Below are 24,179 nucleotides of genomic sequence, written 5' to 3' on the forward strand. Positions count from 1 at the left end.
GTCACACTATCAAATTCATATCTTCCCACAAGAAAAGCTACCAACAGTAGATAAAAAAAATGACTGTACTCTAAAAGCCATAGACTGGATAATTTATTAAATATTCAAAGCCACCTGTCCAGATGGAGATTTGTATTGCATCCCTTTACTGCTATAAACACTGGAAGTGAAGCTTTGGTCATATTTCTCCTTATGATTCAGAAAAATGACAACTTATGCTGAAAGCATAATCTATTAGATATTCATGTGATATTTGATTTATGAATGTCTCGTAAGTTTATTGTTTGTGTAGTAAGCTATGAAATTCTTACATTCCCTTGATTTCCTGTAATTCAGACTGCCTTGTGGTACTAGCAGACAGAATAGAAAAGATGCTGCTCAGGAGAATGGCAAGGGAATTTGTACTGGAACAGCCTCTCTGACTCACAAGGCTCGCACTTGTGGATAGCCATCTCTGCTCTGATAGTGGTGAGCAGGGATATGGTCCGGAGGCCAAGAATGCCAGAGGTCTCCACTGCCACAGGCTTGACCATAAACCTGTCCAAGAGTAACTGATACTGTGACAAGCTGTGCTGGATCAGTTGGGTAAGGGTATATCATTGTTGAACAATATTTATTTCTTTATTGCCCACAGGGGGCTAAACATAGAGGGGACAAACAAGGACAGACAAACGGATTAAGTCGATTATATCGACCCCAGTGCATAACTGGTACATATTTAATTGACCCCGAAAGGATGAAAGGCAAAGTCGACCTCGGCGGAATTTGAACTCAGAACGTAACGACAGACGAAATACCGCTAAGCATTTCGCCCGGCGTGCTAACGATTCTGCCAGCTCACCACCTTTTTGTTGAACAATATTGTCATTAATAACAAGTTTCAAAACAGGCCAATCAGTTTATTTGTTGCATGTTCCCTTGATAGTGAGAGTAACAAGGGAGTGCTTGGATTTTGAATGCTCTTAGAAGAGTTCATTTTTTTTACAAGCGTTTCAGGTCAGATCTCTAGTTTGAGGATAACTTCCTCCTTTCATGTCACATGTTTTGGGGGCCTGGAATAATTAAGGGTCATAGGCACTGTCCTTTTTCTTTCTGAATAAGCAAAAAAAAAAAAAAATCTGAAAATAAAGAAAAGTTAGGATGATCAGATGATCACAGCCAAAACATCTTTGATTGCAGGTCTGCTGGCTTCGGACAAACTTGCAGCTAAACAACAACAACAACCTAATTTACTACCAGGTGAACGGAGTCAGTGAGAACAATTCCTAAATTCTCATAAACTGAGTAGAAAAAGTAAACTGTTAAAACCACATTTCATTTTGTCTGGCCTTACACATGACATTTCCAGTCACTTTTAACTTCCTGTGTTCCTATTGGCAAATTCTCAATATGGAATTATGTCACATAGCCTTCTCTTTTCTCATACCTCTATTACATCGACAAACTGAAGGTCAATTATATTCTTTCCACAGACAGACATTTGCTGTAAACTTTATCTTTCTAACATTTTCCTAACTTTAGTTTTGATGTTTGTTAATTTTTTTTTTTCACATTTTTTTTTGTTTTCTATATTTTATTTAATTTTATTTTAAATTTCATCCTAACCTTCATTTTAATTTTATATATTTTTTTTCCCTTTCCCAGCCACCACATTTCCTTCTTTTCCATCACTATAATTATAATGTTAGAAATCATTATAACAGGTTACAAATAAGTATTTATTATTCATCACCTCCTCATGTAATAAAGATATTATTATTATCATTTGCCTTATTTTGTGAGGACAGCTCTGTCAGCCTTGGATACATGCAATGTTTTGTTGAGATTTTGTCACTTCTGTTGCATTGAGAATACTCTACATAATGTTGTGCAATTTTCTGTATGTTCAACTGAGTGATCCTAATCTTGTGGGTGTTGGTACGATGTAAAAAGAAACTGCTTATATATATGTATATATGTATATATATATGTATGTATATATATATATATATATATATATATATATATATATATATATATATATATATATATGTATGTATGTATGTATATCTATCTATCTATCTATCTATATATATATATATATATATAATACAAAGAATATATATACATGTATACACACATATATGTACATACTTACATCTACATGTGTATATACATGCATATCAGGGTACAGGACGTTAGAACAATAAACTACAGACAACGGAACGAACACATAGGAAAACGGAAAACCACTTGGAATATCCCTTCATCAGCTGTCTCTATTCTATCTAGACGTTTCGAAGACAAGACAGAACGTACTCTAGAATAGTCTCTTCCTGAGTAGTGGATCAACCCACTACACAGAGGATTCCAAGGTGGCAAACACAAACCAAGACAGGAAAAAATGGACAGTGAAAACAACATTCAAAAGCCGTACGGCCAAACGCAAATCTGAGGTAGAACGCTAGTAGTTCGTCTTGCCTTCACAGCGGCTGGAGTGAAAAGAAAGTTGACCACAGGTCACACGAGAGCAGAGAGGATGGTGGAGGGAGGAAGTGGAACAAGGAGGAAGGGACAGAAGCAGTGAAGTAGAGGCCAGGACAGAGGGGTAGATAGGAAGATATATATATATATATATATATATATATATATATATATATATATATACATATATATGTGTGTGTGTGTGTATATATGTATATATTCTTATATTTGTTTCAGTCACTTGACTGCGGCCATGCTGGAGCACCGCCTTTAGTTGAAGAAATCGACCCCAGGACCTAGTACTTATTCTATCGGTCTTTAGCCGAAACGCTACCTTACGGGGACATATATATATAGTTGAAAAGTGGTTACGAATCCATATAAATCAAAAATTATAGTTGAAAAGGTAAATAAAGTTGGAAAAGGCACAGGAGTATATTTTAGAGAATGCTTAATGACATATATCCGGTTTCTATGTATCCATCCTATCAAATAATAGAAAGAATTTTTTTGAGAGTCAGAAAGAAAAAATTCCGGGTGTGGTTTAACAGTTTCTACCCATATTTGAGTTCTTGGTGAAGTTTTGCTTTTGAGTCATTCTCTTATAAATGTTTTGTCTATGTAGGATTGGGGTGTGGTTCAAGAGTTCAAGTTTCAGGAATTCTTTTCTTCTAATATTGGTTGTTGGTGATTCTGCAAAGTATGTTTTGTTTGAGTTCCTTTAATTAATTGGACAGATTGTATAGGGTAAGTTGTGGGAGTTCTGTTAATTAATTGGGCAAGCTGTATTGGGTGTCTTGTTTGATCTTCTTTAGTTAATTGGGCAGAATGTAAAGGGTGTGTTGTTTGAGTTCCTTTAATTAATTGGGTAGATTGTATGGGGTGTGTTGTGTGCAGAGAATATACTTTTTGAGTTGTTGAATTGAAAGTGTCTTGTGTAAGAGGTGAGCTGTACCTGACAGGATTACTTTTGGATTGTGCAACATTGTGACCTCTGATATATTTTGATAGTTTTGTTTATATTATTTATATCGAAGTGCTCCAGTTATTATTAGTGTTATCATTTTCATGCTCCACTTCCTACTTATTTCAATTCAATGAAGGTCCTTGTACTTGACAGTTTTGCCATATTCTTCCAAGTAATGTTTTAGTCAGGAGGGATCAAAATGTCTCAGAGTATAGACATTTTGTTCAGTCCTTTATTAATACATATATGGATAGTTTGCCTTGATCTACTTGTCAGTTTGGATAGACATGTTCCTAATGATGATTGTGGCCAGATCATTGTTATAGGTTTATACTGCTTCTTATTAGTTTCCATGGCAAATTGTTGGCATATTACCCAGTGAACACAGCTGCCAACTCAAACATGTCTGTGAATATACTTACATTTGAGATGTACTAAGTAGTGGGAAATAATGTGGTCAATTGTCTCATTACACAGGCCGCATAGCCAATATCTTGTTTCATTATTTTAATTTGTAATTATTTGTGACTGTGCAACTAAAGTAAGACCTTCTGTTTCTACTTTTAGCCCAAAGCTTTTTGAGCCATTGTTAGCTTTCACAATGATTGATTAATGTTTTTTTTTCCCACTTTCATCTAAATATCTTTAGGAATTATTTTCTGATTTTGTTTTTTGCCTAATCTTAAACTTACCCTGTTATTTTGCTTTTATCAAAAGCTTTTTCTTTCACTTGGTAAGTTTCCAGTTTGAATTTTATTCTTCCCTATTATTGAGAGAAAAGTTTAATTTTCTTCAATATTCTAATTTCCTGAAAATATGCTATTTCCTTTTGCTTGCTTCTAAGTTTTTTCTAGTCCCACCAGTGGCAGCTCATAGATAAAATTAGTCGGGGTGCTGCTTCAGAAAATTTTTAGCCATTGTTTTAATACTGTATAAAAGGACAGCTACTTTATGTTTGCGTGTTTGCTGTAGTTGGAGGTATGTTGCATTTAATGAAGGTGGCAGTCAATTTGGTTACTGTAGAAGTTAACTAAAAGTCACTCTGTATCACTGGAAGACGGCTTGTAGTTTCTCCATAGCATGTATGACCATAAAATCACAACTAAGCAGAAGAGTATGGCAGCTCATTCCTTTTCTTATCGATATTGGGCTGGTTTTAATTATTTTCTCTTTGCCTTGCAGCAATATGGTTGTTTTCCATTTTGACATTATTATTGATTGAAGTATAATGTTAGTATAAAGCTGCTATATTTATGCAAAGTGTCTTCTTTATCAAAGAGTGTGATACTATCAAAAGTCTTTTAGTCATAAACTAAAGCTATTTTGTTTTCCTATTTTTACTACCTTCTGTAACCATGTGGTTCACTAATAGTTATTCTTTACAGCCATGCATCTTTTCAGCATCCATTTTTTTCTTTCATTCAGTTGAGTATAGTTGGAAGGGCTTGATTTTGTATGTCACTTGCAAACATATTATAAGTCTATATTGGTCGTTGGTATTTTTGTTTTGGAGAATTAATATTGCTTCCTCCTCCAACAGTTTGTAAATCATTGCTAAAGCACTTATTATAGATTGTTTCCATTTTTACTCCTCACTAGTTATTTTGCTTCAGTCAAGTCCATTATAAAGATTGAGTCTTACTTTAGCAAGGGAAGGCTGGAAGTTTTCCTCTGTCTAGTCATTATGGTACAGGAGTGGCTGTGTGGTAATTAGCTTACTTATCAACCACATGGTTCCGGGTTCAGTCCTACTGCGTGGCACCTTGGGCAAGTGTCTTCTACTATAGCTTCGGGCCGACCAAAGCCTTGTGAGTGGATTTGGTAGACGGAAACTGAAAGAAGCCCATCGTATATATGTATATATATGTGTATATGTATGTGTGTTTGTGTCTGTGTTTGTCCCCCCCACCATCGCTTGACAACCGATGCTGGTGTGTTTACATCCCCATAACTTAGCAGTTCGGCAAAAAGAGACCAATAGAATAATTACTAGGCTTACAAAGAATAAGTCATGGGGTTGATTTTCTCGACTAAAGGTGGTGCTCTAGCATGGCCGCAGTCAAATGACTGAAACAAGTAAAGTAAAAGAGTATGGTGAAAGAGGTCATTTGGTGGATGAGGATCGAAGACAAGACTTTTCTTCTCTTGTTAAGCAATGACATCCCTAGGATTGGTGTCACCCATGGGCCTCCTCTACTAGATCATGCAGAATTCTTTGCAAAACTTTTTCGTACTATTGTTACTAGGAAATTGCAATTTCTGTATATCATTAAATCTAATGGCAACAGCAGTGACATAAACATCCTGTGAAGTTGAAATTACATATTTAAATTACAATATCTCATAACCAACATTACTGTATTTATATTTGCATAGTTTCTTATTTCTTTATTGTCCACAAGGGGCTAAACATAGAGGGGACAAACAAGAACAGACAAACGGATTAAGTCGATTACATCGATCCCAGTGTGTAACTGGTACTTAATTTATCGACCCCGAAAGCATGAAAGGCAAAGTCGACCTCGGCGGAATTTGAACTCAGAACGTAACAGCAGACGAAATATGGCAAAGCATTTCACCTGGCGTGCTAACGATTCTGCCAGCTCGCCGCCTTATATTTGCATAGTTTCATGTGATTAAAGCAAACATTCAGTGAAAATTTTAAAAAATTTTTAAAAGTCAAACTAAATTTTATTGGTACATGAAATATAGTAATGGAATAGATGTACTTTTTATGAATATCCCTTTTTCTATAAAATCCACTTCTGGTGTTACCCTTTCTGATAGCGCCACCCTTTTGATGCCAGTGTGACTTAGGTCCTTATGAACTTCAGAAAGAAAGGTCTGAGTAACAAAGTATTGCTCTCCAATTAATTCACTAAAAGATGAGTGATTTGGTTGCCAACATTTCAAAAATCAAAGTTTATCAAGATTTTTTTTATTTGGCACATTAATATACTTTACCAAGCTGAATTGCTGGAGTTATTTCACTTTTTCCTGAAAAATGTTTTAAAAAAATTATAGAGGTTTAAAATTTGATCATTTTTGCCCAGTCAGGAAACAGGATTTGTGCATGACTGCAGATTTTGTCAACATCCTGAAAATAGCACATATTGTCAAGAAAGAGTAAACAATACGTCTTTTGTAGTTTTAAGCATTGCGATAGCACGAACTTAAAAGATTTATCCCAAAATGTTATTCAGCTGTTATTTTTAGCACACCTCACAACCACCTCAGTGACAAAAAGAAACGAGTGAACAACACATTTTGTAGTTTTAAGATTTCAATATGCTTTTAATGCAAATGTGATAAGCAACACATTACATGCAATAAACACATTACAATTTAAATATGCTTAAAAAACAAACATTTAAGCCTTCAATATGCATTTAATGCAAATGTGATAAGCAACACATTACATGTGATAAACACATTACAATTTTTCCCCAAAAATGGTTTTAATACAGTTTTAAGAGAAAGATTTGGAAGAATTAGACGAAAGTTCTCTGGTAATTTTCTTTCATGTAAATAAATGTTTGTTAATTTTAAAATTTGCCAGCAAAATCTCATAAAATGACAATGTTCCAGAAGATGTACATGTTTATATGTTATATATGAAAATAAAAGACTGAAATTATATGCTTAAAAAACAAACATTTAAGCATGCAATAAGCAACACATTACAAAATATTTAAAAAATTAAAAATGAAAGTTAGAAATACATTCAATCAATTTCTTGAACAAAACATAATTTTCATACCTCTTGCGCCACATAAATTCACAGAGATATGAATTTACTATAGAACAGTGAGTGCCACAGTGTTATTTATTACCTCACTTCACAGATGCCCATGTACTCTCCACTTGTTGAGTGTGGGTACCATCTTTCAGGTTAACAAACCCAATGCTGTGGTTCACTGTTCTATGCTCAAAACTGTAACCATCAATTTCAGGAATGTGAGAGTGTGCCTTCCACAAATCGCTGAAAATTGTGGTTCCTGGAAGAATCGAGTGATGTATGCATTCTTCCATGGCACCACATACAGAAAAACCTGTCTTGTCTTGCAACACACTCCTCCGAAAACTCACTGCTCAGGTAGGACCCTTCCTTGTTTGTACCTATGTATTGAGAAGACTGTTTCGTTGATCTCAACAATCTTCCTTGGACCACCAACTTGAATTGGATGACAGAGCAAGTCCTCCGCACATATTTCCCTAAAACAGCTATTATAATCAACAGCTGTGCTATGGTTCATCCCCAGTTCTTCAACACAAAACTAGACTGAAGTCAATTCCTTAACCCAAGCACTACAGTCCTAAGTGGAAGGGTTCTACCTTCAAACCATGTATCTTTCCTCACTAACACAAACTCCATGCATTCATAGTGCGAGCATCACCAGTACACATTCCCACCATGTCTTTTTGTACACGTAACATGCTTCTTCCTTTTACATATTTTTCTTTTGGGTATAATACCCTTTTCTTGTAGGTACAACATTGTATCCTTCTCTGTTCTTAGTGTTGCTATCATAGAAGCGAGGTTACTGGAACTTGTTGCCATAATCAAACAGTAAAATTTCCAACAGAACACAGCATCAAAAAGTGATTTCAATATATTTGTCAACATGTGCTTTCTCGCAGACAAAAGAGTTCTCAGTTCTGCTTGTTCTTATGGAAACAGGCATATGCTTTCTCATAGACAAAAGAGATCTCACGTTGCGCTTGTTATTATACTATGAAAACAGGCATGAATGTGTCTGTGGCTCATGATTGGCTAATATTACCCAAAATTTTCAAACTTTAATTGCTAATAACTCTTTATTTATTGATTTATAGCGAAAATGATTTTCATGTAATTTATTAGCCTATAAATGTGTATCATTTCACTGAATATGAAATCAATTCAAACAAAATTGATGCTGGCAGCCAAACTGAATAGATCCCACCCATGTTTCCAGAGGTGAATTATTCAAACCACAAAGAATTTCTCTCAACACATGGCTATGATGAGCCCCCACTACTTCTGCTCGTGATCAGAGATGCACATATCATCAGCCACTAAGGGATATGCTCAACTGGTTATGGTCCAGAAACTGACATGCAGATCTGTGGTATTGAGCAGAATATTTACTGTAACCCATCTTTTATACCAAGACAAAACATATACATGATAACACTTCCAATCAGCTAAGATCAGAAGCCATGAGAGCCACTGCCTGGTATTGCATCAGGGCATTTATTACTAGTATTATTATTATTATTATCATCATCAACATCATCATAATTATTATTATAAATCATCATTAGCATCATCGTTTCTATAATAATCATTATTATTTTCATTATCAATATTATTAAAATAATTTTAGTATGATAATTATCATTGTTATAATAATAACAGTGATAATATTTATTATTATTGCCATAATAATAAGACCCATTATTATTGCTACAATAATAATAATAAGAAGAAGAAGAAGAAGAAAATTCATTATCATTGCTACAATACTAATAATAATAATAATTATTATTATTATTATCATCATTATTTTTTATTATCATCATCAATGTTATTATTATTATTGATAATACTATTCCTGCCAGAAACATCCGGTCAACTCCATCTATATACTCCACAGGCATCACATTCTCATTACCTTCGCTTTCATCTTCATATCTATTTCCTTATGATATCCTGGCTAGACAAAAGCTGCTGGTATACACTTATTAAAAATAAGTTGGCTTTATTTCTGTATAACACATACACCTACACATACCTTCATATACGCTTCATTCTTTTGCTATTTTTATGTCTGCAGAAGAATCGTTTGATTTAACAATCACAATAGCAAATATATCTTGATGAGTGGTCAAACTAGAGCAGTGGTTCTCAGCCATGTTTTGTCTATGGACCCCTTTGATTCCCTATTTTACTTGGATGGACCCTCATAGCCATTCAATGTTTTAAAAAAATCCCAATTATATTTTTATGATTAAATATTATTGGGAATTGCATAAAAAATATTAAAGTATTTTGTTTATTGTAGAAGTATAACCAATTTATTATACATAAACTTTAGCAATAAAATCTTGTATTAACCCTCAGTGGTCATGCAGACCCCAATTGAGAATCATTATTATGAGTGGTCAAACTAGAGAGATTATTCTTTTATTAGTTTTGGTTATTGGATTGTGGTCATACTGGAGCATTGCTTTCAAATAATAACAATAATAACAACAATGACAATGTCTAATATAGGCACAAGGATACAAATTGAAGGGTATGGGTTAATTAATTAGAACAACTCCAGTACTTGATTGGTATTTTGTTTTATTGATGCTGGAAGGATGAAAGGTAAAGTTGACCTTGGCAGGATTTGGAATTCAGAATATAAAAGGCTGGAACATATGCTGCCAGGCATTTGTCCAACTAATCATAATAATTATAGTAATAATAATAATAATAATTGCAGAAGATGCCAGTCTCAGTGCGTTCATGATAAATATATTATTTCATGTCCTGACTTGATAGCAATCTCTAAATTATATCATTGCAAATTTAATGTTAAATATATTTCTTTTATTCATTTGCCTTCAGCCAAAAAGACAGCAACACTTTCTCCCCCTTCTTTGCTTAAATAACAGCCAAGCCCCACCTCAACCCCAACTTTATATCATTCTCTCCTCACAGCAGTTGAGTTTTCCAAAAACCTTCTTTATTTATTTATTTTGTTTCAGATAAAAGCTTTCAATGTGTCATGTTCATGTCCTTCTGTCAAGATGAAGAAGAGATAAATAGAAAAAAAATTAAATTGCATGAAGTTGTATAAGATTCATGATATTAACAGCACATTGATTTAGTGTTAATTTTATTACTATCTCATTCTTTTTCAATTATGTAACATCAAATTCTGTTAATTGCAAACAAGTCGTGATAATTAACATCCTTGAACTGAGTTAACCAATCAGAATATATCTAAGTCTCTTTAAACTACATTTCATCAAAGAACCTTGTTATTGAATGTTATATTATATATTAATATGTGAACATTTTTTAAAAACAGTTTTCAGATAAATGCATGAATGACAGTGAAAGATAGCAACCAGATCAGCAGGTTTAAAATAATAACTGTCAATTATAATCTTGAATTTTGTTCTTTCTGGGACAGTTGTTGTTTATATAGTTTAGATTTTATGTTCCCATTGTAAAGAGTTATTAGTAATGCCCCACATAATGATACATTTGGTCAATGTGATGAAGAGTTGGCAAATGATACATTTTAACTTGCATCATACAAGTTCAACCTGTCTCCATCAGAAGGTTTCAGAGTAGTTTTACAAAAGAAGTCTTGATTCTATCAAATCATATTTTTTTAATAAACTAGGATTTTGTTAAACTAAAAGATTTAGCCAAATCATAAAAGGTAGGGCAATGATTAGCTTTATACCAGCTTACCATAAGGCACCTCCAGACCCAGAGGTTAAGGCCATCTATATGCGTCATAAATATGTCAAATGGTGACATATTGCAGTGTAGTTAGATGTACAAGTGTCCTGAGAATGTTAGGTGGCTATATATAGTAGTGTAAATAAGTGTGTATATGTCCTTAAGATGTTAGGTGATAGTATCATATATTGTGGTGGGATTCGAACATATTTATGGATCTTTAGGATGTAATGGCCATATATTGAGGTGTGGTTTAAAGATTAATCTTTAGGAGGTCATTTATTCTGTTGCTTAACAGTAAGAATATCTTTTGCAGTTGACAATGTGACTATTGCTAGGACTGTTGATGCTACTAATTGTTTTAAGTAAGGACTTGAAGTCTGTTGTATAATTTAAGGTGGATATGGAAGGTTAATACTTTATTAGTTTTGGAGGGTGTTGGAGTATTTACGTCATTATGGAGATTTTTCTTAAGTAACATCTACTTCAGTAATGTGTAAATTAACAAGGTGTGTTAAAGTTTGTCTGTGTATTTGATTAAGTTGGATTGAGTAGTTAGAGCTATCTTAATGAATCTTAAAATAATATTAATTAATAGCTAATGTTGTTTTATTCTCACCACATAGTCATATCTAGTTAATATATTTAATGTTAAATATGTTAACAATAATTTAACTATTGTTCTTTGATGCAGATAATGTCTAAGAGTATTTTTTCTTTTAATATTTCTGTTTCTACACCAACAAATGTTCATATTAGAACTGAGAAATTCTAATATGAGCAAAACATGTCCAAAGCTGTCTCCCATTTTTCATAAAATACTTAAAATAATATTAGTCAATCACTAGTATTGTTTTTCAGTAATTATTCCTGGTTGATATATTTAATGCTTTGTCTAACCAGAAGACAGTAGACATAGGCAAACAGGTTGAGATCAGGGCACAACAAAACAGTGGTCAACCTGCATCCATTATGTCAGAAAGTGCTTTCTGTTGCACTGTATAACCACTGCGATCCAAGGCTATATAGAGCAATCCATGAAGCTCTTCAAACATACATCAGTGGATTTTGAATGTAAATTTGGAGATCTGGAAGATACCAAAAAAACCAACTGCATTAAATATGCCAGTTGTTATTTTGTCATTTAGTTCTCCTTTAATGTATTAGATTTTATTGATACTTTCCAATTTAATCTTCCCATTATGAGCATAAAACCTTCATTAGGTGACCAACTAAAAACAATGAATTATATCCTTGATCTAATTCTATTATCTCTGATTTCTAAATATTTTATCTAAGTTATAGACCCTTTATGTACTCTTTCTTCTTTTTAAAGTATCCTTGACACATTTCTTTTTATTTGCTTTCCTGTTATAGTACCTTTCAGATGTATATTAAAAGTGTGTTGCAATTTGTTACAGGGTGTCCCAGTTGTTTGTCATATCTGGCATATGTTTACCATACCTGAAGTAACTCTTATCTTCAACATAATTACATAGAAAAACAATTGATAAGACTGACTTTAAGACTAAATGCATATTTGTTATGAGTGGTGGGTGTAACAAACCATCTGGGTCAGTACTAGTATCTGGCTCTTCAATGCCTTTGCTGGGTATTGTTCTGCTTCGAGCATACTGACCAAACCCCTTTCCATTCTCTCCATGACCCTGTTTTCACCGTAGATGTTTGGGCTGGATACCAGCCGCCTCAAATGCACTAGTAAAGAAGTTAGGGCATGTATAGATCATGAGCATTGAAATTCCTTCACCAATAGCTTATAAAGCAAAAGCATACAGTAGTAGTGGTGGTGGTGGTGGTGGTGGTGGTGGCGGCGGTGGTGGTAGTGATGGTGAAGAGAAGGGAGTGTTCATTTGAAAGTTACAATTGCTAATCCTATAATTATTAGTTCCCCCGTACACATTTTCATTGAAGGTTGGTCTTACACCCTATGTGTGCATGCATGTGTGTGTGTGTGTGTGCATGTGTGTGTGTGTGTGTGTGTGCATGTGTATACCATCCTCACATTCTGGATAAATGCATTCGTTAGGAAATATCATTCTCCTCAGATGTTCTTCGCAGCTTATAGTTCTAGCTGATCGTAGAGGTAGCAGTTGTCAGCTGGTTTTACAAGTACATGAGCCACCAGATGTTGAAAGTTGACCAATTAGTTTAAGAGTTCTGAGTTTAGTTCTCATTGTGAGTGCTTTGTTGTTTTGTGTCTCCCTGAGAAGTTAATTTGTCTAACTTCACATCTATCAGTGTTCCTAGCCATACTACTGATGGCATGTCATGCAAGTAGAGATGATTTATTTCACATGCACTTAACATCAAAGAAATAAATGATTAAAAGTTATAGTTTGGATCAAAATAAGCAAACAAATAAAAATACAGTAATAATAAATGGAAAAGGAAAAGAGATTAAAAGAAAAGAAAGGAAGTGAAAAGAAAGTGACCAAGTAAAGAGAGAATGAAAGGAAAACAAAAAGGGGATAGTCATGACTAGAATACTGATTATAAATTCAGTCAATGAGAGTTGACCTGGAATTAAACAAAAACAACAACATCTGATATATCTTGAATGGCCTTCAAAGATCATGGGGACAAATTTTACTTCCTGACAAAATTCATAAAATATGGAATCGATAAAGGATAGGCTTTCACATAGTTTCAAGGTATCCAATTTTATGCACAAGTGGTTGACACAATGACTCAAAACTTTAATAAAAGCACTTTACCAATGTCCTGCATTGTATGACATAAACCAGAACCTTGCGACTGCAAACAACCTCATACACTCATTGTGTGTGTGTGTGTGTGTGTGTGTATGGTATAAACGGTATTTTTAAAAATGTTCATTACCTTAAACTATATCAGCTAAACAAATGACTTTCTGTAAATGTATTAAAAACATTATAACATTATTCAGCTATTTTCTCTGCAGTGACAGCAGTCACTGGTTTGGTTTCTATATCATTGTTAAAGGCTTGCTGATAAAACGCTTTGAGAAAAATTTTCTTCTTGGACATTCTGTCCAGCGGTATCATCATTATTGGTGTCATAATCATTTTTACATATACCTTTTGTGATAGCATAGGTAAGATGGCATGTCACAGTCTAAGTCAATTCTTATTGAGAGTTACTACCCTAGCTAGACTTATCAAAGAACTACGTCTCGCTTGTACATTTTGGCATGGGTTTTGCAGATGGATTCCTTCATATTACCAGCCAGTATACAGAGTTTTGCCGGAGGCATTTTATTGTAGAACCAACAAGAAAGGTTATGATGTTCTTGGCAAAACTAAAGAGTACTCTCACTTTTACAGTCTCCACTCACTGACCACGCTTACAGAGTGCAGTGGGTGCATGTTATTGTGAGAATCTACAACTCCAGCGACTGTCTTTCTTTCTTGGAGTCAACATCTTCATCTTCACCTCTAACATAACACTACCTTTACAAATATCTATTCCAGATATCAGAAAGATCAGAAATGCAAAAAAAAAAAATTTAATATCTACATTAAATGAAAGAGGATCAGAGGAAATATAGCACACAATATGAAATTAATGAAACTCTACTAAATAAACAAAATAAATCAACATAAAATATTATCTATAGTTTCTTCCTGATCTGCTGGAGTATTTCTCCTCATGACATATTTACACACCACACAGTTAAAGAGAAGAAATTATTAAAATTAGACATTACTCATTTTACCCCCATTTTAGACAGTTTTTGAAACTTGAAAATTATCAAATTAGACAGGACTTGGAATCCAACAGAGGAAGGAATATCGATTGTTAAACACCAAAAATTATTCAGATATTTTATTAGCAATCTCAATTATAACTGGGTCAAAGTTGAGGAAATTTCTTAAAAAAGAAGTGCCTGCCACCTGATCAATGTCTACTCCTAAAGATGATGCAATACTTGCAATGTAACGATATCAAACAGGTAGGGAGAAAAATAACAAGAAATCAGAGATTACTCATTTTGCCTTCCCCCCACCTCTCTCTCTCTCTCTCTATATATATATATATATATACATAAATCCTTTCTCTTTCAGGCTTACAAGGCCTGAAATTTTGGGAGAGGGAGCTGGTCAATTACATCGACCAATAGGTTCTTATTTCCTCGACCCCGAAAAGATGCACGGCAGAGTTGACCTCGGCAGCATTTGAACTCAGAATTTAAAGACGGAGACAGACGAAATGCCACTAAACATTTTGTTCGGCGTGTTAACGTTTCTAGATGATATATTCTACTTCTACGATTAACCTGGAGCAAGGTAGATAACTCTGTTTCAATAGTTAGTCATATTAGTGGTCTCCAAACATTTATTTTGGAAAGATTACCAAATATTCTTTTCTACTCTAGGCACAAGGCCCGAAATTTTGGGGGAGGGGGCCAGTCGCTTAGATCGACACCAGTACGCAAATGGTACTTAATTTATCGACCCCGAAAGGATGAAAAGTAAAGTCGACCTCGGCGAAATTTGAACTCAGAACATAAAGACAGACGAAATATCGATTTCTTTATTAGGCATAAAGCCCTAAACACAGATCCAGACACCACAAGGACAGACAAGACCACAGTGGGGACAAAAAACATAAAACGAGTGTAAATGGGATGAAATTATATAATAATGAAAATGGCCACACGGGCCCCACTCCCATGCGGTACCATTTGAACCATTATATGTACTATCTACAATTGTTCTTTTTTTTCCCTACTTTATCACCATTATTTTCCTAAAAATAACATCATTTGACATACATTATTTTTTCCTCTTTTAGTAGTACTTCATCAGTGGTTTAATATCTCTAAGATTCACTACTGGTGGCAACTCCTTGAATTCTAACTCCATACATCTCTTTCAACTTTCTGCAGTTCTCTTCTTCAATCAGTTTTGCCTTCATATCCTCTGCGTAGACGTATGAAGGCACCTTCACTCTTACTATTGAATGAAACTTATTTATCTTTTTTTCTGTTTCAACATTCTTTGGGTGTGTCACATAATACCACACTCCATCTCCTCGTATCTTCTTTCCTTTATCTTGTACTTTTTGTTCTCTTTTTCCTTCCTCTATCCTAAATAATCTCTCCAACTCTCCTTCCTGCAGTAGTATTTCCGAATCTTTCTCCACTGGAACAACCGGTATCTTTACTGGTAACTCCACTTTCTTTTTACTTTCCCTTTTTTCTTCCTTCTTACTGAACCCCGTCACAGTTTCTTTTCTCACCTCTTCTCTCTTCTTTTTCTGCTTCTCTGGCGGAGAACTCATTCCCTCCGCTCCTCCTTCTTTTCTTTTTAACCATAGTAAATCCATTCTCTGTTTCTTTTTCTGTCACCATGACCTGGTCCACACTCTCCACCTGTTCTGCTTGTTGTTCTCTTTGGGCGCACCACGCCTTCATGTGGCCTCTCTCTCCACATGTGAAACATATCGGCGGCCTTCCCTCATGCTGCTTTTATAATTTCTTTTTAGTCTCCGCAACTCCTCCAGATGAATTCCGTTTAAGCTGGCGACAATCGACTGCAAGCCATTGACAAGCCTCGACAAAGGCGAAACATGTCTTGTTTTCGTGAACCACTGCTGTGACGATGTTCGTCTCGCTTCGATATAAATCGTATTTTTAATACGAGTCTATTAAAAGATTTTATCACAGTATTATGCCTTCTAGCGATCTGTATGCATTTAGTATGACATACAGATGGCAATTTTAATTTAATGCTCTTTCACTTCTGTTTACCGAATTTGGTTCTAGTATATTATGCGGTCTACCACGTTGTCAAACAGTATAGCCAGAATTATCTACCTTAAAAACTACTCGCTATCACCTCACCTTTCCACTTGCAGTTTACCTTACATTGAAATGTTGCTGAAAGATTTTTATACATGTATCATCTTGACAGAAGAAACAGCAGTCACATTTTTAAAATATTACAATCTGTTGGATACACAAGAAGTAGATCCCTGCCATCGATGCGGTGCTGTCATGCAGGAAAAACGAAAGCGTGACAGAGGTGAACAATCCAGGCCTGTACTTCGTTGTCTTCGAAAAGGGTGTCAAACTTCACGTTCAGTTTGTAACGGAAACCAATTTTCCCATTATATGGACATTAACAAATCAAACTGCAAGCTGAGCCTGAGTAAGATTTTAGAACTAATATTTTTCTTTGTCATGGATATATCCATGACCACAGCAGTGACTCTGATAGGAAAATCTACAAATGCAATACCTGACTGGTACAATATGTGCCGCGAGGTGTGTGGATCTATGACATAAGACGTTTACTGTTAAAATGAATTGTCTTGATTTATCTGTGTAATTTCTTTATCATATAAAATAATATAAGATTCGGTTTTTCTTATTTGTGTAATTCCTTTATAATGTACGAAGTGTTTTATCTCTGAAATATTTGGAGTTTTTTTAATCTCTGAATATAGTATGCGTCGTAGACCGCATACTATACTAGCACCAGCTGTATTCTATTTCACTTAACAATCTAACAATAGCAGAAATATTTCGTCATTGTTTACAAAATATAACTTTAATCAAAACCAAACTTCTTATAAATTATTAACGTTTTACCTTATATTTACAATTTGTTTAAAACTTCTCTGATATCTTATCCGATGAACCCTGTCAGAACGCCTTTTTTCACGAACCACCCTTTTTTTTTCTTTCAGGAAAGTGAAATATACATAGTAATTGCTTCCTCTGTTTAATTCTTAGTAATGAGCCAACGAGGGGGCTGCTAGAAAAGAAATCATATCTCACCCTATTGTCTTAAAATAAAATAAAAAAAGCGAAGAAAACACTACCCAGAGAAGTCTTTAAGAAAAGAAGTCGTCGTGGCTGAAAGGTTGTTGTTTTTTTTTTTTTAATACAAAGGACCCGAATAATCGGGGTTGGCTTACGATTTCTGGGTAGTCCTCAATCTGAACAGAAATTTGGAATTCATATTCAAGTATTGCACACTTCGTCATTTCAATGAATCCTTAATTTCAGGTGATAAAGGAACCTTGATAATACATTCTGTAATCGTATTCACTTCTATCTATGTAACTGGTTTCAAGTGGTATGACAATTAATTAGAAGAGCATAGGACAAAATGATTTGCTTTATTTAGTGACAGTACTTTACATTCTGATTTCAGACCTGCCGGGATCGATACAATGATAAAAAAAAAAAGGAAAGAGCTGGAGTCGATTTAATCGACGGTCCCCGCCGCTTTCTACGTGTATGCAGCTGTGTGTCTACATTAGAACTGAGCGACTGAAAGAAATAAGATAAAATTTCATTAGCCATCAAATTAGTCGATGAGAGTAATGTCCCTTGTATCCACTGTTTATCAACTGCAAAAAAATGCGCGCGAGAATTCAGAGCATGCGCTCCAATGAAGTTAACTTCGTTTGCAACGCACTCGCAGAGTTTTCCCCTGCTTTCTTTCCGGATTTCCATTCCTTCTAATACTGAAAGACCTTCCATTTTATTCTGAATTGATTTGAAAAATACAAAAGAAAAAATCCCTCCACTTTTACTGGTGAGTGTCGTCTTAACTGTGTGTAATAGAATCTTTATCTGTCACACCTTACAATAACAAAAGCCGAGAGCCATCGTTGTTTCTCTCAGGGATTTTTTTTCCCTACCTTGTTTTATTGATCTCTTATAGAACTTCCACTCTATTTACCGTAAAAGAATATTTTACATGGCTCATTAAAAGTAGCCAATTATATATATATATATATATATATATATATATATATATATATATATATATATGTATATATATATACACGTATATTTGTGTGTGTTTATAAACACGAGAAATGTGTACGCGATGCACATAGATTATACAGGGTGTCCACAAAGTCTGGGTACCTGGAGTAAATAAAATCATAACATAAACAATTAAATATAAGAAATAATAATTTCTTAAAGTATGTATTAATCCCCATGTGGGTACATGGAGTAAATATAATCATAACATAACCAATTGAATATAAGAAATAATTTCTTAAAGTATATGTTAATCCCCATGTACCCAGACTTTGTTGCTACTTAGTTTTATGTTACTCAAACTCTAGTAGCAACAGTAATATCAGATTTTAATAAATATATATATAGTTGCACACTCGTCAAACTAATAATGATTTTTTTCATCCCATCCCTGGGTATCGTTATCTTTGTTTATAAGCCTTTTGACAGTTGTATTGTTTAAAATCAAATGGAACACTAAATCTAGACTGATTGCAACCACTTTTGTTTGGATCCATCTATTATTATGTAATTTGGGAACTGTTCAAGAATGTTCCTGCTTCAATGTTCACCAGTCTATATCAACAAACATGGAGACGGGAGACCAAAGCTGTAATATTGTAGTTTTGAAGTAGGTGAAAGAAATTTAGACATTTAGCATGTACACTGGGTTGGAGAAACCTCGAGGCTAGTGTCTTAAATGGCCAAAATTAATACATTACGAGCCTTTTACTTTTTTGTGTGTTACTATGAATTTAGAATTTGTTTTTAATCTATTCTTACCAGTGTACCGGAATCGTTTACTGTTTCCTAATTTATTATTATTTGTTTAAATGTCTCCTTATTCAACATAGTCCTTCATTTCTCAATGGTCAATAAACTGAGTGCCAAGATTTTTCACTGGGAATATATTTGGGATAAAACTAACACCTATGAAAGATTTTCATATCACCTTTTTGTTTTGTGCATTGTACATAGAGATGCGAATAATTTCTTTCTTTCTGAGAGAATTCGAATGAACATGATTTTACTAATTCAGTTTCTGGCTGAAATGTTATCTCACATTGATTCAAGAGGAACGAATAATTTAGTGAATTACTCCAGTTGATGCACTAAACATTTAAAAAAAAAATTTTTTTTTTTTACATCAACCTCAGATTATTGATAAATCCTATCTAGCAGGATTTGAACTCAAAAGATACTTGGATAAAGCTGTATACTCTCACACATTTAATTCCTCAGTCTACCATTCCAACCATTCAACTTGAAACTATCACACTGAATAACTTTGTTTTTCATTTTATGATCCTGACTACACCAAGAACATAATTATACCAAAATTTATTTATTATCCAGATTAGTTTATATGAACTCTGTCATATATAGATTGGTGAGTTGAGGAGGGAGGATTAGCTCAAAATAGACTTTTACTAAAACTCTCCAGCAGTCAGATTACTCTGTCAAATGTAACCAATCATGCATTATCTCATAGCTTAAAGATTGTGATGATGTGATTGCTTATCTTTAGGATGACATTGCAGGGTACGTGTGAGAGGTGTGACCTGGTCTGTTTAAATAATAAAGGTTTTAAGGGAGAATTCAGAACTTTCGAACATGTTTTGCAGTATTTCTTCCAGCTGCTTACATTCTGAGTTCAAACTGTGCTGAGGTTGACTATGCCTTTCATCCTTTTGGGGTCCATAAAATAAGTACCAGTTGAACTCTGGGATTGATTGATTCGACTAACCGCATCCACCTAAAATTGCTAGCCTTGTGCCAAAATCTGAAACCATTGAAGGGGATGAAATGCTTAGCAGCATTTCTCCCAGCTCTTTACATTCTAAATTCCAAACTGTCAAGGTCAGATTTGCCTTTCATCCTTTTGGCGGGGTTGATAAAATACCAGTGAAGTACTGAGGTTGATGTCATCAACTTTACCCCTCCCAACAAAATTGCTGGCCTTATGCCAAAATTAGAAAAAAAAATTATGTCTTGGTTCCTATTACTCAACTGAATCAATTGATGAATAAAAGTTCAATGGTGAAATAATAATTTAAATTCTATTGTCAACCATGGTCATCTTTCATGTACTTGCCTGGTATACAATGACTTAGAGTCCAGTCATCTTCAAGTGCTATGTATTTACATATCTTTGGGCTGGGTTTGGATTAACACCTTTATTTCTTATTGCAAGTTTTTGTTGCTTGAATCCCTTAATTATAGGATAGTGCTATGTATGTGCATCTGAATACACACACACACACAGTGCAGTGAATATGTCATTTAAATACGCAAAAATGAAAATAACACTGACATCTCATTTTAACAGATATATTTACCAAGATTACATAAAAATATCTTGAAATACTAAAGAGTAAATTTATTCAATAAAATCGCCATTTGCTTCAACCATGGCATCCAGACAACTTCAGAATCTCCTGCAACTCTTCTGGATGGTCTCCTTATCTAAGTTGGTCAATGCTGCCATAATCCTTGCCTTAAGTTCATCTTTGGAGTTACAAGGGGTTTTGTTGGTCTCTTGCTCAACTGCACTCCACACATAATAATCAAGGGGGTTGCAGTCTGGGGAGTTAGGTGGTCAGATGTGAGAGGTAATGTGGTCGCAGAAATTGTCTGACAGCCATGACTTGGTTGTCTTGCTTGTGTGGCATGGTGCAGAGTCCTCTTGCCAGATATAGGGTCTTCCAGCAGCCACCCTCTTGACTCAGGGCAGCACTACCTCCTCCAGGCACTTGATGTAGGCCTCCATGTTGAGTCTGAGGCTGTGTGGGAAGATGAATGGAGGCATAATGTTGCCATCACCAGTGATCACTCGAAAGACCATGGTGTTGACTAGATGTTTGATTTTTATCTGACCCTTCTATACTGTGTAGTCGACAAAATCAAAAATAAACTATGCACATGCACGAAATTAAAAAGATAAAATGGTGACAATTTACCCATTGCACCTTGTACTCTATGAAAATCATGTCTGGCCATCAAAAAAATATTACTTTGCTTGGAAACAGATGAGGGCTGGCAACAGGAAGGATTCTGACTTAATAAATTCTGTCTGCCCCATTCAAGCATGGAAGAGTAGATGTTGATAGACATGCACACATCTATGTTAAAGTCTGTCTTGAGCCTACAGGCTCATTAAGCTGACACTCTTGTTTTCTAATGTGTTAGGCAACTGATAGTAACTTTCCTCTTGACAAGAAGCCAGTCCACTCAACTAAAGCAACATGAAATGGAGTGTAATGCTGCTGCACACAATGCTCCACCTGGTCTGGCAATCAAACCAATGACCTTATGATCATGACTTCAACATCCTAACTACTTGGCCATGTCCCTTCATATGTATATGATGTGAAACTGTAGATGATATGAAACTGAACAGATTAAATTGTGATATATCTGATAATTCTGTTTTATTAAAAATGGTTAGAAAATACATATATCCACTCTTTCATCATAACCATAAATTCCATTTTGATGCAGACTTGGGAGCAATTCTAATGCATTTACAGCCAGTAGAAATTTGAGAAATACTTGTCAAGATGTTTTTACAAGTAGTTTTTTGTTAGTTCTTTCATACTGGTATGAGTTGGATGGGTTTTTTTTAATGTATATGTATCAACATTTGAACAATTGATAGCATTTCTACTGTTAGCCAATCACATGTGGTGTGGTGTGGTTGCAGAACCTTTTGTTTACGGAGACTAACTGAAACCGGCAGAGTTATGTACCTTGCACTGTGTTAAAACATTAGTTTGAGTAATAAGAGTTTTATGCTTGTGACTACGTGGTGAATGGCTCAGCAGCCTCTGGTTTTAGTCTTCACCTCTGTTTTTTAATAACTTAGAGGAAGAAGGACAGCACCTATGGCCATTTTCAGGACTTATAACATTGATGGCAGGAAGAAAAGAGGCTGGCCTAAATACTTGCGATAGAGCAGAGTCTACTAAAGGAATCCAAAGTTAGATATTGGTGTTAAATTGGGTGACAGATTAAATCTATCACTGAAGAACAGAAATGATGTCCGTAACAGATTTTCACAGTTTCCATCCAATAAATTTTACTCACCAGGCTTTGTCAATCCAAGGCTATGATAGATGCTTGCTCAAAGTGTTGTGCAGTGGGATCAAACTTGAATATGCAATTGCATATTCAAAGTTGCCATGCCTGAAATATTCTTAGTTCACTTGATTAAGCTTCATTCATTAAAATAATAATATATTTTATCGACCCTGGAAGGAAGAAAGGCAAAGTCAGCCTTGGTAGCATTTGAATTCAGAATGTAAAGAACCAGAAGACATGCCACTAAGCATTTTCTCCAGCATAATATTGATTCTGCCAGCTTGCAGAATATACTATATTATTGTCATTATTATTATTATTGAGTGAGAGAGCAGTGCATGTCATCAAAGTGACACTGGGATAAAATATACGAAGCCAAGTATACCCATCATGACTACCTGTCTGATAAGGGAATACCAGGCACATGCATCACAACCATATGTGTGCAACATGGTGATCCCACATCAAATGGAGTTGTTTCTGTTCAGTCAAGTTAATATTTCAATTAAATTCATCATTATCATAATAATTATCTCCTATTGGAAGCTGCTGCTTCCATAGACTGATGCTCGTACTTGTTGTTTGGCTTAGTTTATATGATTAGATGCTCTTTCTATCACTAACCACTTTATAGAGTGTAGTGGGTGCACTTTTGTGGCACTAACATTAGAGAAGTTGAATAAAGGGATCTTATAACTCTATGCATTCTCTGTTCAGTTTGCCAACTACTTTACAAAGATGCTGGGTGCATTTTGTGGTTCCAGTACTAAAGAGATTATCTTACTTGCCTGTCACTTCAAGGGAGTGTGAGTAGTCAGCTGACACCAGTACAGAAAGGATATTATCTTATATATAGGGCAATGTAGAAAGTATTCAGAGCTCAGACATGTAGATCAGGGAGAGGGAATAGGACAATTAACAATCCTTATTGAAATTTTCTCTTAATCTGTTTTGTACAACTTATGGTAAAATATTGTGTTTTTTAATTTATATTTATTGATTGATCGATTTGTATTAAATATTTTGTTGAAATTTTTTTTTGTTTTTTTTTTTTGTTTCTGGCACATTCTTTTTTTCTCTGAAGTTTCCTTGAAAGTTGAACAAAATGCCAGCGGATCAGATTTCCTACTCTGAGAGATACTACGATGATAAATATGAATACAGGTTGGATAAGTACAATTACCATTTACTTTCAAAATATCCTTAATCTAGCAGTAATGCTTATAGTTCATTGTTTGCATTTCAAATACTATGCTCTTGTGGGATAAAAATGACCAAGTTGAATGCTTGAATTCTTAAGGATTCTTAAAGATGCTCTACAGTTGGATAAACAGTAGTAATATCTGATGATTGATACAGAATTATTGACACTTGAATAATGCATACATGCAATGTATGCATGCATGAAATTAGGTACCCAAAACTGACTGGAAGCCTAACAGATGGACTCCACCTGT

The 24,179-nt window shown here is 34.6% G+C and overlaps 1 protein-coding gene across 2 annotated transcripts in view; it reads left to right on the forward strand.

Moving 5' to 3' along the window:
* Positions 1-24,179, forward strand: part of LOC106881628 (cyclin-dependent kinases regulatory subunit 1) — a 38,976-nt gene that overhangs the window by 12,027 nt on the left and 2,770 nt on the right. The window contains exons 1-2 of one of the 2 annotated variants that reach the window (XM_089338149.1): positions 17,960-18,427; positions 23,807-23,886. In XM_089338149.1, coding sequence (XP_089194275.1) covers positions 23,828-23,886 — 59 coding nt within the window. In that variant the 5' untranslated portion in view covers positions 17,960-18,427; positions 23,807-23,827. Of the gene's footprint in view, positions 1-17,959; positions 18,428-23,806; positions 23,887-24,179 lie in introns of those variants that run through there. The other variant, XM_089338150.1, reaches the window with a different exon arrangement.

The sequence above is a fragment of the Octopus bimaculoides genome, chromosome 20 (assembly GCF_046866305.1).
Source record: "Octopus bimaculoides isolate indiv1 chromosome 20, ASM4686630v1, whole genome shotgun sequence".
In the NCBI taxonomy this organism is placed as follows: domain Eukaryota; kingdom Metazoa; phylum Mollusca; class Cephalopoda; order Octopoda; family Octopodidae; genus Octopus; species Octopus bimaculoides.